Source organism: Dasypus novemcinctus, chromosome 3 (assembly GCF_030445035.2).
Source record: "Dasypus novemcinctus isolate mDasNov1 chromosome 3, mDasNov1.1.hap2, whole genome shotgun sequence".
In the NCBI taxonomy this organism is placed as follows: domain Eukaryota; kingdom Metazoa; phylum Chordata; class Mammalia; order Cingulata; family Dasypodidae; genus Dasypus; species Dasypus novemcinctus.
The window spans coordinates 45,520,445-45,537,824 of record NC_080675.1 but is presented as its reverse complement, the minus strand read 5'-3'; the positions used below and the strand labels follow the sequence as shown (position 1 = coordinate 45,537,824).

Here is a 17,380-nt window from a genome sequence, read left to right as displayed (position 1 = left end):
AAAAGCTGTTTGGCTGCCCTGGCTTTGAGAGCCTCTGAATGCCGGGGAGATGTGTGCGTAGTTGAGAAATGGAGGAAGGTCACCTAGTCTCCCATCCCTGACGGTGACTTTCGCTAGAAGGCGTGAGGTAAATGCTTCCCCTTTCCCCCACCAGGGCCCCCGGACCTTGGAGCAGTTGCCTTTGGGGGAACTCCCTTGCTCTTTTCCTGCCAACCTCCGAGGCAGGTGTGGTAGCAGGTGTGGTACCCTCGGGGCTTCCGCTTCCAGGGTGTGGGGTGAAGGGTGGCTGGGGAAAGGGTGACGTCAGCCTCCTCCTCTACCACGACCCAGCCTCTCTGAACCAAAATGTTCTCTGGGAAGTCTCCAGAGAGCACCCACTGTCACCAAGGATTCACAAACAGGTGTCCTCTTCCCATTCTCCTTCTCCTTCTCACTCCCAGGCCCGGCGGGGGCGGGATGGTGGTGGTGGGGGGGTGGGGAGCAGAAGGGTGTTGCTGATCTTGGGGATTCCCCAGCATGCGAGAGGCAGACATTCTCTAGAAGGCAAAAGGCAAATGCTTGCCAGCTGGAGGGCTGGGCTAAGGGTACCTGTGAGGCACTCCCTTCTGAAGGATGGGGCAAGGAGCAGGGTGCTGCCCCCTCCGCCCCCCAATTCAATGGGGGCAGAATAACATCCTGGCTCCTGCGGGCTTGTGGGGTACAGGCCAGATTGGGGACATGGTGCTGAGGCAAGGCAGGGTGGGGAAGGATGTGGAACCCGGGCCCAGTCAGCTGTGCTGGGAATCCAGGGGGCCTGCTGCAGCCTGCCTGCCTGCCTGGGGCTATTCAGGGAGGTGGGGCTGAGGTGTCGTGGAGGAAGGGTGTGGAGCATGTTTAAAATTAGGGAAAGTTAGAAAAAAGAAAGACACCCCCCACCACCACCCTTAAAGACACGCCTGAGCGTCTCCATATGCCTATCCGGAAAATATGGTGTAGGAGCCTTGTCAAGAAGGGCTTCTCAGGTGTGGGACTGGAGGGTATGGAGTTTTCCAGAACACTGACTCATGCTTGGTGGTTGACTTGATTGAATCATGTTGAAAGATGGAAGGCAGTCAAGGCAGAGAGGTTTAGAGGATACTTAGCCCGGGTGTGGGAGGGTGCGAGGGGCAGCCAGGTGCCGCCTGTCTCCCTTCCTCCTTGGGGCTCCTGCTTCCTCAAACGGCAGTGTATTCCAAGATGAGTTTGAAGATAAATTCTGATACTGATTGTGAAAAGGAAAGAAAGGTTACCCCTGGCCAGGGAACCTGTGGGTAGGTCCTTTGGCGTCGCTGTGGGAGTCTGAGCTGCACACACAGGAGTGGCTTGGGTCACTCTAGGGCCAGGGTGTACTTGAATGAGACGTCATTTCCATTGTCATCAAATGGTGTCTATCACTTGTACCTTGCTTTGTTTGCCCCCACAGGCCCGTTTGCTCTTCATACCTTCCTCTCTTGCTCCCGCTTCTCTTCCACCAGTCCTCCTGTCCAGGACGGACAACCTTGGGATTGTGGGTCTCTTGGTTGCTACAGAATTTGTCTGTCATCATAGGAGGAATTTAGATTACCATCTCGGTGACCTCATGAGTTTTGCCTTCTCTTTTCATCTTCCCCATGGCCTGGGATCCTTTGTCTTGCAATCTTTTGTTTGTCATACTGCTAAGACAGGAGTGAGTGGCCAGAGGTCAAGGAATAGCAGGTTCAGAAATAGCCATAAGGAGTCAGTAACTCCAAGTCCTTTGCCGCTGGGTCTTTATTGGCCCTTGTGGGCTAAGTGAAGTGCTGTTTTAATTCCTGATCTTTCAGATCTTTCAAGTCTTAATATGCCCCCCACAGCTTTTGCTGAGACAAAGCCACTGCCTCCAGGGGCCGTGACTAAGCCTCTGCTTGCCCCTGCTGGAATGAAACCCATTAGGGAGAGAGACCGAGGGCTGGGGAGCACAGACTCCCGAGGGCCCTAGTCCAAATCCGGGCCCGCCACTTGGTACCTCCGTGGCCTTGGGTAAGCTGTTGGGTTCTGTGCCTCAGTTTCAGCATCTCTAAAGGGGGTTGATAATAATAGTGCCTACCTCACAGAGTTGTCCTGGGGAATAAATGTACGTAGCTCTTAGGACAGTCTGGTGCTCTGTGGCTTTCAGCTCTTGGCTCGGATGTTTTCGTTTTAGTCCCGCAAGGCCCTGGGCCTGGGCACTACTTTCAGAATGTGAACCTGCTTTGCAGGCAGGTTCCTGTGTTCTCCAACCAGGAAGACAGCTTAGTTCCTGGGGCTTGTATTGCCTCCATCTCCCAGTGGGACCCTCAAAGTGACCCCCCAGGAGGTCCCCTCTCGAGATGAATCTCCCTGATTACAGCGAGGCTGCAACTAATCCTTTGCTTTCGGGCTGTGACCTGGCAGGCTGTGAAATCCATTTGGAACTTGGGCCTTTTCCATTTAGCCTCCCCCATAGGAACTGACTGTCCCAGGTCTGATCTGGGAAAGGCCTTAGGCCGCAAGTCCCTGCCCCAGCATTCCAGCTGACCGACAGGGAGGGGGGTCTTGGGTGGAGGAGGTGTCTGACTGTGCAGGGGGCTCTGAAGGGCGTGGAAGAATTCCACAGGGCTGGGGCAGAGCTTAGGTCTGCCTTTCTTTGTGCTGCAGTGACATGGTATTCACCTGCCCACTGGTTCAGTAGCTGATTAATTTTATAGGCTCTTTTGAGCAGGGAGGAAAAAGCAGCAGTTACATTCCCCAAGGGGCTCTCCTAAGCTGCTCAAAGAGCTTCACCAAGATGATTCTGTTCATCTTCCCTGCATTACGCTGCGGGGGTGAGTAGGGGGAGGACGACAGAGGGACCTGGACCGGTCCAATGCTACCTACTGCCCTCCTATAGGGCTCCTATAGAGACAGCACCTTGGAGGGACCTCCCCCACCCCCCAACCAAGACATGGAGTGACAAAGTGCTGTGCTTGAGAGGTCTCTGGTGGGTTAGTGGTAGGTGGTAAATAGATCTTGATGCACCAGGCTTTGAGCTCAGTAAAAACATGGGTTTGTTCACTATTATTGCCAAATAGGCCTTGAGGCTTCTGCTCTTAAGTAACTTACAGTCTTGTGCAGAAGGTTTCAAACCAGTCACCACAGAGAGAGCCCCAGTGGGGGTCACCCTGGGATGCTGTAAGAATATCTGGAAGGGTCCCCCCAAACCTGGGGGCTATGGAGGAAGATACAAGACCTGAAGGTTGGGGGGTGGTATGGCAGGGGGAGAGTGGGGAGGAGACTGTGTCCAGGCAGAGGGAACAACATTTGCAAAAGCCAGAGGCTCAGAAAACCCAGATGGTACCAGAGTGATCTAGATAGTTCTCTGCAGCTCTAGCCTCCACCCTTTGGCCACGTCTATGGTGGGGTAGCTTCGGTGGAAGGCCACGGGTCTGTGGGAGTGAGAGGCAATTCTAGGAACTTTTTTCCCCTGTAGGAGTAGCAGTCCAGAAAGTGGTGTGGGCGAGCCCTGGTCCCGTGGGGTGTCTCCGTCCTTCCCAAAGCCACAGCCCTAAGGAGGCTCCAGCCCTCACGCCTGACTTGCGTTCCAGGCAGCCTGGGAGCCGCAACATCTGCTCAGGGAATAAAGTCCACTCGAGGCTATGTTTGCCTCACCTGGGAGCAGCTTCCTGCTTTCTGTGCTGCTCTGTTTCCTCTGTGCTGAGAGGAGCCTGTGGGGACTCACTGGTGGCTCAGCCCTGGGGAATTTCCTGGGCCCCATGTCCTATCAGGAGCCCGGGTGAGTCAGGGTCCTGAGCCCGGACGTGGAGGCGGGGGCACGGGCCACACTGGGCACGACCTTGCCGCCGTCTCCTCTGCCTCCCCCCTTTCGGTATCCAGAAGGTGTCAGGTTCGTGGTGAAGCCACTGGTGCCCAGAGATTTCGCAATCCTAGAAGGAACTATCACCTGGCATGTATTTGGCCTGAGATTGAGAGAGCAGATCTTGGCCTGTTCCCTGCACGACAGGCAGTCCCTTGGGAAGTGCTTCTTCACAGCTGCCATGAGCATCGCCGTATCGATGTTACAGCACTTACCCTGTGCCCAGCGCCTCATTCAGGGCATTACGGGCAGCAGGTCACTTCATCCTTGGGGACACAGCCCTCGGGAGTAGGTGGATCAATCCTCAGTTTCCTGGCAAGGAATCTGAGAGGCTGAGTGCTTTGTCCAAGCAGCATGCTGGGCTTTGGGTTCCAGCAGAAGGTACCCCGACTGCCGTGCCGGCCGAGATGTCCTCTCTGTGCTTCTGGGTCCTGCAGTTTCTGAGCCCCTTCTTTTCCTTGGGTGTGGCCTCAGAATGGAGCGGGAGCTTGGAGTCAGGAAGGAATGCCACCTGGGCATCCTGGGAGATGCTCTTGCAGCCTGAGGGAAGGACCCTTCCTCGGGATTCAGGGTTTTGAGACTTTGTCTTGTCTTGCTCCAGAATTTCCCTGGGGTTCCCGCCCTGGGCAGCGATGCCAGGATGCCCGTCTCTGTCTCCCTCTGCCAAGAAGGCGGCCAGGAGCGGCCCGTGAGCCTGACCTCCAGCACCTCCTCGTCCGGCTCCTCCCGTGACAGCCACGGTGCCATGGAGGAGCCCAACGGCTCCGTGGCTGCAGCCGAGAACGGGGCGGGCTCCCCGCGGGACCGGCAGCCCCCCAACAGCAACAACAACTCCTGCAGCTGGCTGAACACCAAGGGACCCCTCTCCCCATTCAACAGCCGGGCCGCGGCAGGGCCGGCGCACAAGGTCAGCTACCTGGGCCGGGTGGTGCGGGAGATCGTGGAGACGGAGCGCATGTACGTGCAGGACCTGCGCAGCATCGTGGAGGTGCGTGCCCTCCCGCCCACCCGGGGATCTGGGCTTGGGGTGGAGGCGCCTCGTCTGTCTCTCTTCCCGGGGCTCAGGACCTGGCTCCTGGCGGCCCAGCCTCTCGCATTAACTTATCCCCGACACTTTGACTCTGAGGATCTGCTTCCCCTGACGACATGGGGAGACGTTGGGTCTCCAGCCTCTTGCCATAGCCTTAGTTAAACTTAACTCACTCCCTTACGACTTCAGGCCAGTAGAACTTCCTGCAGATCCCTAGGGAGGAGTCTCCAGCCTGACTGGGGGAGGTGACAGTGGTAGTTAAGAGACTGCTCAGAGGGGATGCAGCCAGACCAGCCCTGGGGCACCCGTCTGGGCCCCCAGCCTGGCTCTGCTGTTGCCCAGCCATGGGGTAGCGACATGTCACACCCCTCCGCCCTGAGCCTCAGTTTCCTCAACTGTGAAATGAATGCACAGGGCTGCAACGAGGACTGAAGCTGGTTAAAGTAGCTGCCGGCACACTGAAGGTGGCTGTGTGGCCATCCTCAAGGAAGACCCTGTCCCCGGTGGGGAGGTGGGAGGCGGCTGCAGAAGGAGGGGGCCAGCTCTGAGCGCTGCCGCCTCTCCCCGCACAGGACTACCTCTTGAAGATCATCGACACGCCTGGGCTGCTGAAGCCAGAACAAGTCAGCGCCCTCTTTGGGAACATAGAAAACATCTATGCGCTGAACAGGTGTGTGGGTGAGCCGCGTTCTCCCCATCCTCGGTTTCAGGGTCCAGGGAGGTGCCTGCGTGGCCCAGGACTCGGGGGCTACCCCGAGGGCCCAGGATGGTCACCCCTGCCCCAGGGTTTAGTTAGCTCCTCGCAGGAGGAGAGAGCACCAGCTGGGCAGAAGCACCCCGGGGCTCACGTGTTTCTGCCCGGCTACGGAGGTGGTTGGAGGACGCGAGTATGTCAGGTCCCACCTGGGCCAGCTCCCTCCCGGGGCAGGCTGGACCTTGACTGTGGACACACTACCCCGTGGGCGGCTCCTCTGTCCCCCTCATCCTCCTCCCTCCCTCGCTCATCTCCCGGTTTCTTCCCTCTCTTCCCCTGGACCCATGAGCAGTCGGGCCTCCCTGGAGATTGTCTGACCTGTTGTTCGCGGGATGCACAGGACAGGCACAGTGTGATGGGGGAGACTGAGCAAGGTCTGGCCGGGGGCTGCCTCACGGCCTGCTTCGGACCACAGTCTCCCCAGGAGAGGGAGCTGGGTCGGGGGAGCAGAGCTTGTGGGAGATCTGTGAGAGGAGGAGGAACTCCCCCTGACCCCCTTAGGTTGCACAGTAGGAGGTCCCTCAGCCCAAGCCCAAGAAGTCCTGGAGGGCAGGGTACAGGGGAGACTTGGGCCTGATTGGAAGAGGGGTTTGAAAAGAGGAGCACAGATGGGGGGGCACTATGCAGGGGAGCCTGCTCAGAGGTTTTCTCATTTTCCCACCTAAAACAAGGGGCTCAGGGACTGGCCCTGGCTCTCATCCTTTCCCATGTCCCTGGGCCTCCATTCCTTTGCGAGTCGTCCCTGCCTCTTCTTCCAGCTTTAATCTTTGCTTTTGTGTGTTTGACTCCTTCTGCCGGCAGAGGAGCCGTGTCCCCTGCTGAGGTGGGTACCGGTGTCTCCTCCTCTCCCACTCGCTGAGCACGTGGGCCTCCTTTCCTCTCTGACTTTGCGGTGGTGCCCGTTGTTTTCCGGGGTTGCAGCCAGGAGGCTCCCTCTGGGGGTGGAAGCCCCCGCTCGTCGGCATGACCACAGGGCTGACCGTGTGTCCGAGCATGAGGAGGCTGGGGCGGGGCAGTGGTGGCTCTGGGGGGGCGGGGGTCCGGGCGCTGATGGCCACTCCCCCTCCCTCCCCCAGTCAGCTCCTCCGAGACCTGGACGGCTGCAACAGTGACCCCGTGGCTGTGGCCAGCTGCTTCGTGGAGAGGGTAAGACGGGCTGCGTCTGAGTCCCGAGGGTCCCTCTCCAGGGGAGGGCTGGGGGCCCTGGAATGGGAAGGGATTCTGGGGTAGAACCAGGGGCTTCTGGGTACATGGGATGTCCTAGGCAGGTGGGCTCCTAGGCGGGAAGGGGGCCTGTCTTCACTTTTACTGCCAAATTACTGTTTATTTCCTGTCTCTCCATAGAGCCAGGAGTTTGATATCTACACACAGTACTGCAACAACTACCCCAAGTGAGTAACTGGGTGGAGAGGGGAGACAGAGCCCGTCCATGAGTTTGGGACACCCCACCTCCCCATCCAGGCCCGCCCCAGGCAGTGACGGGCCCCTCTCCCTGCTCCCAGCTCTGTGGCTGCCCTGACTGAATGCATGCGGGACAAGCAGCAGGCCAAGTTCTTTCGGGACCGGCAGGAGCTGCTGCAGCACTCGCTGCCCTTGGGCTCCTACCTGCTGAAGCCAGTCCAGCGCATCCTCAAGTACCACCTCCTGCTCCAGGTAGCCCACCGAGTCCTCCTGAGTATATGGGGGGATCGGGCACAACAGGATGTCTCTGGGGGGGGGGGGCCAGGTCCTCGAGTCTGGGTTGCCCAAACCCTGTGTCCGGTGCAGGAAATCGCTAAACATTTTGATGAGGAAGAGGACGGCTTCGAGGTGGTGGAGGATGCCATTGACACCATGACCTGCGTGGCCTGGTACATCAACGACATGAAGAGGAGGCATGAGCACGCCGTCCGGCTCCAGGTGCTGCTGGGCTGGGTGGCTGCAGGGAGAGCCAGTGTGGGCGGGTGGGGGCAGGAGGGGCACCCCTGGGGGGAGGGCACGTGGTCACCCCACCGGGAACAGCTAAGGGTGGTGGTTCCTGGTGGGAAAGGTTTTTTTTTGGGGGGGCCCCTTGGGGCCCCGTGTGGTCCCCAACAGCGTCACAGGCAGCCTGACCCTGGGGGTCGGGGGTTTCTCTGCTGCAGGAGATTCAGTCACTGCTCATCAACTGGAAGGGGCCAGACCTGACCACCTACGGAGAGCTCGTCCTGGAGGGCATGTTCCGGGTGCACCGCGTGCGCAACGAGAGGGCCTTCTTCCTCTTTGACAAGGCGCTGCTCATCACCAAGAAGCGGGGCGATCACTTTGTCTACAAAGGCCACATCCCGGTAACCAGCCACCACCTCCTTCTCCTGTCTTCCCAACAGGCCCGGGCTGCTCTCCTTCTTGTCCCGCTTCATCAAGCCCAGGGTTCAGGATGGACACGGCGCCGTCCTTCTCAGACTACTCTCCCTGCTGTTCCGGACTGCAGCATGCCTCTCATGCCTGACTGCCCTTTTCTTTCTGCTCCCAGTGCTCCTCCCTCATGCTGATCGAAAGCACCAGAGACTCCCTGTGCTTCACTGTCACCCACTACAAGCACAGCAAGCAGCAGTACAGCATCCAGGTGAGGGCCGGCGTGGGGCAGCTGGCTGCAGAACAAGCTGGTTGTCTTTGCAAGGCTCCGGTAGGGGCTTTGGAGCCTAACACCCTTGTGTGAAGCCCGGTTCCTCCCCTCGCTCAGCTGCTCTGAGCCTCGGGGTCTCCCTTGTGTATACTCAGGATTAGGCGAGGAGTCGCAATAACCTCACCAAGGTCCCCGTGCAGTCTGCTGCGTTGCTTCAGGCCTTGTAGGGCTAATCCCTGGGTTCCCCTCCCTTGGGTCCTTCCAGGCCAAAACCGTGGAGGAGAAACGGACCTGGACGCACCACCTCAAGAGGCTCATCCTGGAGAACCACCACACCACCATCCCCCAGAAGGTAGTTCCCAGGCCAGCCCCTGCCTGGCTCCTGGCTCCCTCGGGGCCAGCTCCGGTGCACCTGCTGAATGCTGGTTATTGGTCTCAGCATGGTGTTGTGGGTGCTCCTGAAGCCTCAAGGACGAGCTTGGGCCCGGGGAGGCACAGCACGTAGCAAGATCCTAACTAGTGGGTTTCCTTCCCCTCCCAGGCCAAGGAAGCCATCTTGGAAATGGATTCCTACTGTAAGTATACCCTGTTTTGCCTATCTTAACCCTAATCGTGGACGTCTCTCTTGGTCAGCCTGTGTCCTGAGGAAGCTTTGCCTGATACTCGTATTCTAGGGGAGGATCCTTTTGGGGGTATATACTGCAGGGCTCCAGCCCCGTTGCCACCAAGGGGTGGGGCTCCGGGCGGCACTGCCGTAGGATAGAAGACGAGGGGCTCTGGGTATCCTGGGGAGGGCAGCAAGGACATGGTGGGGTATGGGCAGGGTGTGGGCCGAGTCTAGGGCAAGGGCGATCGTAGGGGACCTAAGGCCTGGTGTCTTTCTCCTTTTGCAGATCCCAACCGATATCGCTACAGCCCAGAGCGGCTGAAGAAGGCGTGGTCCTCCCAGGATGAGGTGTCCACCCACGTGCGCCAGGGCCGCCGGCAGTCTGGTAAGGGAGGGTCTGTGCGGGCAGAGTGGCCTCTTCTTAGGACGCTTGACCAGGCAGGGGACCGTCATAGCAATGTCCGGGGCTGCCGCTCTCCTCCCTCCGGAACTCCTAGGAAAGGGCAGAAGGGAGGGTGTGCGGACATCGGTGGAGCGTCCTCTCCCTGCACTCGCGCAGCCCTTCCAGCAGCCACCTCTGGGCCTTCCTGCCCGCCGGGGTTAGGCAGCCCGCCTTTTTCAAGACCTCAGTTTACTTGTTCATTCAGGTCTTGGGATTCCTTCTTCGCTCCCCTGCAATTTCATCCTCTCTTCTTGGCCATCTAGGATCATGGATGCTCCCCAGCCCAGTCCTGGACAACAGAGCAGAAGCAGGACTTGGGGAAAACAAATTAGACTCCAAGTGGCAGCAAATCCAATGGGAAATATTTACTTTGGGTCTTAGAAGAAAGTTTTCCTCTCCTGGGTTTTCTTCCATTACTGTGTTGTTGGATTTATTGGAATGAGCTATTTAAGAGAAAACCCTGTTTTATTCTGAGCCCCCATAGCAAGGGATGTGTGTGTGTTTTCTAAGTCTGTTTTCACTGTAGCATTCATTTGAGGCCGAGGCACAGGTTTGGCCTAAGCTGCGTGCCTGCCAGATTTTTGCACGAGGTAGGAATTATCTTAAAGACCCCTGGTGAGGAAAATTTTGGAGTGATTGAGAGGACGGTCCCAGCTTCTCCTTTGGGCTTTGGTTGCCCATGGCCCCATATTCCCCAAACACCTATGTGAATTGACCTTTGGGCTTTGGGCTTCTGGCAGATGGAGCAGAGCAGTCCCTGGAAAGGTTTTGTATTTTCATTTTGTTTGGTATTATATTCAGGGTGATCTTGAACCCTGGGTATATTGCTATGTATGCAACAGTTTTATGGTATCCTGTGTTAAAAGTCACATTGGGAGTACTCCTTTACATGTCTCTGGACCCCTCTGTTCTTTCCTTTTTTCCCCTGTAATTCTCTTCCTGTGCCTCTGACATCCTCACTAACTTGCCCTAGTTTAGAATCGAAAGCTTCTGACACATAGAAACTTTCATTAAGCGATGATGGTGGTGGAATTAGTAATACTATCATCTTAATGTTGTTATCAACTTTAACTTTCCAAGGCACCCAGGAGAAGAGCCAACTTTAGAGAGCTGAAATTCCCACGTGGCTGACGTTTTACCCTGTAAATGCTAAGAGTTTGCTTTGTGTTTGTTTTTGTTTTTAGTTTTAACCATCATGAAATGGACATCCTCTTAAAACATATTTCATGCTTTGGGGCCTTTTAAGACAGAGGATGCTGACTTCCATTAAACTTGTACTTATCCGGATCGGAGGGAAGGGTTGGGGGAGTGGGGTGTACGGACTGTCAGTTACATAGAGACAGCTTGCACTTGGGGTGTCATAGCCATCTGTGCAGTTCTTCCATAGCACTGAAAAGTGTTCCTTCTCGTCCATCCTAGCGTGTTTGCCTGTAGCAGCCTGTCTTCCCTCTCCCAATCTGTCAACATCACTTGATCAAGATGATGGGAACTGTGTGTAAAAGTAGCCAAGGAGGACCCAGGCCGTGTGTGGGAGCTTTAGTGCCTGGGCTTTGCCATCTGCTCTCGTTGCCCATAGACATTTCTATCGCTACTTCCAGAGAGCTGAGGTGGGCCCAAGAGTGTAGTATGCAAAAGTAAGATACTCTGATTATATCCTAAGTTATTTGTCATTTATTTTAAGTATTCCTGATTACAGGTTTTATGAAGAAAGGGGGGGGGTGTTTTATATTTCTCTCACTTTAAAAACATGGGTGTTTACGTATGTTGATGTAGATAGAGTGTGTGTGTGTGTGCGCGCATGTGCATGTGTGCATGTACAGATGTATGTGTTTCTCTGTTGAAAAACATTCTTCAGGATGTTCTTCTGCCCTGGAAGATCTCAGTAGACTTTCTGTCTGGCTCCAAGTTTATAGAAAATTGGGGCCATGCCCAGGCCTCCCATTTAGTGCCAGTCAGGCAAGGATAGGGGTGGGCCGAGCCCAGGGCTCTGTAGAGGGAGGTCCCCGAGACAGAGTCCTTTTACCCCTGCCCTCCTGTCTCAAGTCTGTCCCAAGTCTGTCCCCAGAAGGCCTGGGGTAAATGGTGGGGACACCATCAGCCTAATGGATGTGTTTTGTATCCTTTCCCCAGAGCCTGGTCGCCCCCTATACAGCCGGGCGACACTCCCCAGCGGGCAGCGAGGCTTCGTGATGGCAGGCCTTAAGGGCCGTAGAAAGTCGGGTGTGACCTCTGCTTCCCAGCCCGGGTGCTCTGAGAGGGCTTGGTGGTGGGTGCAGCTGATGTGCTGAGGTGCTCCTTGCAAGGAAGGGTGGGGCTTGAGGTGGAGCCAGGGACCTCCAGAAGCGCGTCTCAAAGGAGCAGCATGGGGCTCTGTTCCCAGCCCCCTGGACCGAGGGCCTCGGGTGACGGGCGCTAACGCGGGACTGGGCAGTGGCCCTTGGGGCTGGCGGGCAGAGTGGAGGTCCCCAGGGCCAGATGGGAGTGGCCTGGGCCCGTCCTCCCTCTGGGGCAGGTGTGAGGGGACTTGGTGGCACTGTGGAGGGCAGCCTCCTCGGGCCCTGGGGCTGCTGGGAGCCAAGCCAGAGCGGACTTTGAGCCGGTGATGGGCTGGTGGCGCTGGGAGCGCGCGGTCAGGTCCAGCCACAGCTCCTTCCCGGCTTGCCGCTGACTTGGCCTGTCTGTTTCCCTCCTCAGAGCCAACCAAACACCTGCTCAGGCAACTCAGTGAGAAAGGTGTGTGTGAGGGGAGTGGATGGCCATTCCCAGTGAACTCCGGGGTGGGGGCAGCATGTAAGTGTGGGTGGGATGGGGCCGGGAAGGTGAAACAGGGAAAGGCCTGGGTCGGGGGCTGTCAAACACCATTGCGAGGGGCTTCTGCCTCTAGTTCTCTTTCCTCCATGAGGAGAGAAAAACCTGGCAGTAGGGTCTCGCCCCTTGGCGTCCCCCGTCTGGGTGGGGTGTTAACCTTCCCCCTCCCCTGAACCTAGTTCTTGCGTAACAACAGGTGCCTGAGGACCAGGCACAGAGCTGTACTGCTCTGTCAGGCATTTCCTCAAAGCCGGGACTGGGTGAGGGCCTGGGAGTCGGGGCCCCCGGTGAGGCCTCCCCCAGGGGCTCAGGGGCTCTGGCCTCTGGAAAGAGGTTCTTTCTCCTGCTTATGGATCTCTTTTCCCTCCTCTTTGCCCCTGTGCTGGGGACATGACGATGGTGTCAGCGGCCAAAACAGCAGGAATGAAGGTAAGGCCAGTGGGCAGTGGCTGGGGAGTGGACTGGCTGCCCTGAGAGTGGGTGGGACTGCCGGGTCAGCCCCTGGGCCCTCCAGGTCTTAGTGGCTTTATTCATTCAACAAATGCCCTCAGGCACCTGTTGTGCCCTGGGCCGGGGCTGTGGAGGGTCCCAGAGATGAATGCACCATGGCCCTGGCCCCTGGGCACCCTCCTGGACCCTTTTCCGAGGATGGCACCTGGCGGTCGCCTGCCCAGCCTGGATTCTCTCCCTCCCCCTGGGGCAGGCGGGACTCTGGGGGTCCTGAGATCCTGACCAGGGCCCAGCCTTCCTACCCGGGAGGCCCCCTGCTCCTCACTGACCCCTGCTGGAGACGGGTTGGGGGTCTAGATGCAGTTTTGTGCTGTGCGGGAAGTCTCCCCACTCCCAGCTGAGAGCAGAGGCTGGTCACGAGGGTTCTTGTGCTCCGAACAGCACGCAGGCAGTACCGGTGTGCTCCTGGACTTTGGGGACCCCCCCTGTCCTCGGGGCCTGCAGCTGGAGGCTAAAGGGCCTGCCCAGGAGGAGGAGGAGGAGGAGGTGGAGGAGGAGGAAGAGGAGGAGGAGGAGCCAGCATTTCAGGTCTCTCTGGAGGACTTGGCAGGGCATCAAGGCAGCGAGAAGGGGGCTGGGCCGGAGCCCCCGGTCTCGGAGGAGGAGGAGGAGGAGGAGGAGGAGGAGGAGGAGGAGAGCCTGGCAGTGGCGGAGCAGGTAGCCGACTTTGCCAGCTCCCTGCTGGCCGCCCTCCACTGCTGGCACTATCGGGCCAACGCTTTACTTTTCTCCCGGGGCGCTATGGTGAGGTGTCTCTTTGATCCCCCCTCCTCCTTGCATGTTCCCTGGCATGTGCATGCCCACCTGACAGTCTCCTCCCCTTCCCACCCCCCTGCCCTGGTTCCTTTACTCCTGGCATCAGGACTTTTTAACCCCGCCTCACTGTCATGCCCTGGTGAGCCCCTGGCATGTGCTGTTCCCGTTCTGGGCATTAACCAGTGTGCTGTCCAGTAAGCATGGCTAATGGAGTGCGCTGCGGTCAAGAAGGGGGAGGAGCCAGCCCACAGTGGGGGTGGAAGGGTCAAGGCCACCTGGCCTGGAGGGGAAAGGCCAGTTGGGCTTTTCCAAAGGCCTGGCTGTAGCCGAAGGGCACACGCCTGGCAGGGATTTTTGCATCCCCAGTCCTGGCGGTTTAGCCTAACTTGGAAAGGGCTCAGATCCAAGGCTACCTTGGCACAGCCCAGCCCCCTTGGGGGCTCAAGGGGGTGGCTGCCCATGCTGGGATGCAGAAGGGCCCAGCTCCCAGTCGTAGAGCTGACATCTACCCTCTGTTTGCTGCAGGGGAAGGGGCGCAAGGAGCCTGAGGGTTCCCAGGCCCACAGAAGACCCCGTGGCAGGTCTTCCACTAGTCCTGAGAAGTGCCTGAGCTTCGACTCCATCTCTTCCCTGCCAGAGGTGAGCAGCTGTCTGAGCGGCCGGCCAGCAAGTGGGACGGGGCTGGTGCGGAGGTACTTGGAGCCTGGAAGTCCAGGTCTGCAGGTGGGGCTTTCAGGCCCCTGGGAACAGGGATTCCTCACCCCCAGGACGCTCACCCCTTCTGGAAGCCTGTCCAGCTTATGAGTGCACGGCGTGGTGAGCAGACAACTCCTTCCTACAAATTAGGCAAAGGTACCCCTTCCTCTGGGCAGATGCAGTCCCACACCAAGGGGCACAGCTAGCAAAGTGAGCTGGATTTCAGACCCCCTCGGCTGGTCCCTTTCCCCACCGGCATGCCACACAATTAAAACCACCCCTGTGCCCACCTGGGCAAGGGGTAGGGTTTTGTTTTCGTTTTTAACTTTTTCTTTTGAAATAACTTCAAACATACAGCAAGTTGCAAAAATAATATAAAAAATACGTAGAACTCCAACATTCCCCCCACCCAGCTACACAGATTTACCACCTTTTAGCATTTTTGCCACATTTGTTCGATCATTCTGTCTTTCAGTGTGTCTATGAACCTGTTTTCTAAACATTTGACAGTAGCTGTGTACCTCATGCTCTTCCCATCTTTGGTACTACCTTGTATATTTCCTAAGAATGGAGCATGCGTACTAGGTAACGGGTAGAGTGTCGGTACCTACTGGGTACCTCCTGTGTATCAGGCATTTTATTTCTGCCTTTTCCCTGCAACAGCCTTGGAAGGGAAAAGAGGCTTAGAGAGGTCAAGTGACTTACCTGATGGTGGGTGACTGCTGAGGGGCAGAGCTGAGCTCAGACCCGAGTCACTGACTCAGAAGCCCACTCCCATGACCCCACACTGCCTGTGGGTTGTATGAAACCGAGTCCTTTGCTTTCCCAAAGTTACAAATAGTCACGAGGCTAAGGCTGGACCCCGGGGTGGTCCTCAAAGGCAGGGCAAGGTTGAGAGACCTGGGTGGCCTTGGATACAAGCCCATATTAGATCGCAAGCCTCATGACATACTTAGTACTTTTTCTTGTATGAAGTCTTGGAAATCTGAGGTGCGTTTTACCCTTACAGCAGGTCTCCCTTTGGACTGGCCACATTTCAAAGACTCAGCACACACCTGTGGCTGGTGGCTACTGTGCTGGACAGTCCAGGTTCTAGATGATGGGTCCTGTTGGGCAGGCTCTGGACTAGAACAAGTGGGATGAGGTCTCACGCATCGGAATATAGAGTTCTTTGTGTTCTTCTCCTTAAGACTTCTCTCACGAGTTGCCTGTTGCAGGCCAGTTTTATGGTTCAAATGACTTTGAAGGGGATCAAGAGGGAGTTCTCCGACTTGTTTCCCTCCCTGCCCATCTGGCTAGATGTATGCCAAGTCTGCTGAGCCCTGGGGTTGGCCGGTGGCACCCAACTTCCCAGCTTCATCCTCCGATAAGATTTCGGCACATGGTCATTGCCCGCAGGACCCTGTTCCCCTCCCTGGGAAGATGGCATGGCTACTGATGCTGAACAGACCTGTGTTTGGACCCCAGAACCTCCGTGTGAAGAACCCCTAGGGTTCTAGGGGAGCTGCCTTACCAATGGGCTCTTTGGGGTACCTGGGAGAGCAGCCCCTGGGAAACCCAGCCCGGGCAGTGCCTGACCCTGCGCAGTGGGCTCCCACCTTGCCCCTGTAGTTGCTAGGCAGGCTGTCTGAGAGGTGCCGCCACCCTCCCCATCCACATTTCTAGGATTTTCTTGAGTTTGAGAACATGAGCCCAGCACTCCAGCTGCAGAGTGACTAAGGAATGCGATCAAGCCCTTTCTCTCTGAGGTCCTGTTGCCCCACTTTTGACTGACTGCCTTCAGCCACAGACTGCAGGGAAGGCCGTGCTGTTCCCTCATCCTCTGGGTCTCACAAAGGTTTTCTGCTCATGTGAACTCTCTGTTGTGTCCCAGGTTGAGCCAGACCCTGAGCCCGAGACAGAGCAGGAGGTATTTGCTGCCATGGAAGTTCCCAGCACTGAGGAGATGCCCTCAGACACCGACTCTCCAGAAGTCCTGGAAACACAGCTGGCTGCCCACCAGGGGCTGCTGGGGGTGGATCACCCAGCTGACATGGTGGACTTCATGGTGGCCGAGAGCACTGAGGACCTCAAAACCCTGAGCAGTGAGGAGGAGGAGGAGGAAATGGGGGCCACCCAAGAACCCGAGAGCCTCCTGCCACCATCTGTGCTGGACCAGGCCAGTGTCATAGCGGAGCGGTTTGTCAGTAGCTTCTCCCGGCGGAGCAGCTTGGCACTGGAGGATGGCAAGTCCAGTGGCTTTGGGACCCCACGGCTCACCAGCCGTAGCAGCAGCGTGCTCAGCCTAGAGGGCAGCGAGAAGGGCCCTGCCCGGTGTGGCAGCACCTCAGACTCACTCAGCTCCTCCCAGCTCCCCCCAGAAATGGAAGTCATTGTGGGAGTGGCCCCAGAGAGTGGCCCTCCTGTCAATAGGACAGAGCCCCCAAGCCCAGGCTGCCCAGCAGAGCCCGACAGATCGCCCTGCAAGAAGAAGGAATCACTGCTGTCCTCCCGAGATCGGCTCTTGCTGGACAGAATCAAGAGCTACTACGAGCATGCAGAGAACCACGACGCGGGCTTCAGTGTCCGGCGCCGTGAGAGCCTCTCCTACATCCCCAAAGGGCTGGTGAGAAACTCTGTCTCTAGGTTTAACAGCCTCCCCAGGCCAGATTCAGAGCCTATAGCTCCAGTGGGACGCAAAAGACAGATGGGCTCCCAACCGCCTTCGTGGGCCCTGTTTGATCTCCCAGTACCAGCCCAGGGATGCACCAGGGACCCAGCTCCCATCACAGATGATGAGTTTCGTCCTTCTTCAGAAGTTTTGAAGCTGTGGGAGGGTATGGATTCTTCTGGGGAAAGCCCTCGGAAGGGGCCGGGCCAGGGCCAGGCAAACGGCTTTGACCTGCACGAGCCACTCTTCATCCTAGAGGAGCATGAGCTGGGCGCCATCACGGAGGAGCTGGCCAGTGCCTCATCAGAGAGCGCCTCCCCCACTGAGCGGCACAGCCCATCCCACCTGGCCCAGGAGCTGAAGGAGCTGGTGAAGGAGCTGAGCAGCGGTGCCCAGGAGGAGCTGGTGGCCCCACTGCACCCCCGCATTGTGCAGCTCTCCCACGTGATGGACGGCCATGTGAGCGAGCGTGTCAAAAACAAGGTCTACCAGCTGGCCCGCCAGTACAGCCTCCGGATCAAGAGCAACAAGGCGGAGATGGCCAGGCCACCGCTGCACTGGGCAAAGGTGGCTCCCGAGAAGGACGGGAAGAGCCCCACCCTCCCCTGCCCGCACAAGGAGGCTGGAGAGCCATTGGGTGGCAAAGGTACAAGGACTGGGGATGGGGAGTGGGCCCTTCTTGCAAGTCGGGGGGGT

General features: G+C 57.7%; 1 protein-coding gene across 12 annotated transcripts in view; it reads left to right on the top strand.

Moving 5' to 3' along the window:
• PLEKHG3 (pleckstrin homology and RhoGEF domain containing G3) overlaps positions 1 to 17,380 on the top strand; it is a 45,929-nt gene that overhangs the window by 26,724 nt on the left and 1,825 nt on the right. For 3 of the 12 annotated variants that reach the window (XM_058293283.2, XM_004477275.5, XM_071213874.1), the window contains exons 2-17: positions 4,449 to 4,835; positions 5,450 to 5,547; positions 6,708 to 6,777; positions 6,976 to 7,022; positions 7,134 to 7,284; positions 7,399 to 7,530; positions 7,755 to 7,937; positions 8,123 to 8,215; positions 8,481 to 8,567; positions 8,757 to 8,790; positions 9,109 to 9,207; positions 11,959 to 11,997; positions 12,479 to 12,501; positions 12,964 to 13,326; positions 13,864 to 13,977; positions 15,908 to 17,330. In XM_058293283.2, the coding sequence (XP_058149266.1) occupies positions 4,488 to 4,835; positions 5,450 to 5,547; positions 6,708 to 6,777; positions 6,976 to 7,022; positions 7,134 to 7,284; positions 7,399 to 7,530; positions 7,755 to 7,937; positions 8,123 to 8,215; positions 8,481 to 8,567; positions 8,757 to 8,790; positions 9,109 to 9,207; positions 11,959 to 11,997; positions 12,479 to 12,501; positions 12,964 to 13,326; positions 13,864 to 13,977; positions 15,908 to 17,330 (3,304 nt within the window). In that variant the 5' untranslated portion in view covers positions 4,449 to 4,487. Of the gene's footprint in view, positions 1 to 4,448; positions 4,836 to 5,449; positions 5,548 to 6,707; positions 6,778 to 6,975; positions 7,023 to 7,133; positions 7,285 to 7,398; positions 7,531 to 7,754; positions 7,938 to 8,122; positions 8,216 to 8,480; positions 8,568 to 8,756; positions 8,791 to 9,108; positions 9,208 to 11,958; positions 12,055 to 12,478; positions 12,502 to 12,963; positions 13,327 to 13,863; positions 13,978 to 15,907; positions 17,331 to 17,380 lie in introns of all 12 variants that reach the window. The other 9 variants (XM_071213878.1, XM_023584310.3, XM_071213873.1 and 6 more) reach the window with 5 other exon arrangements.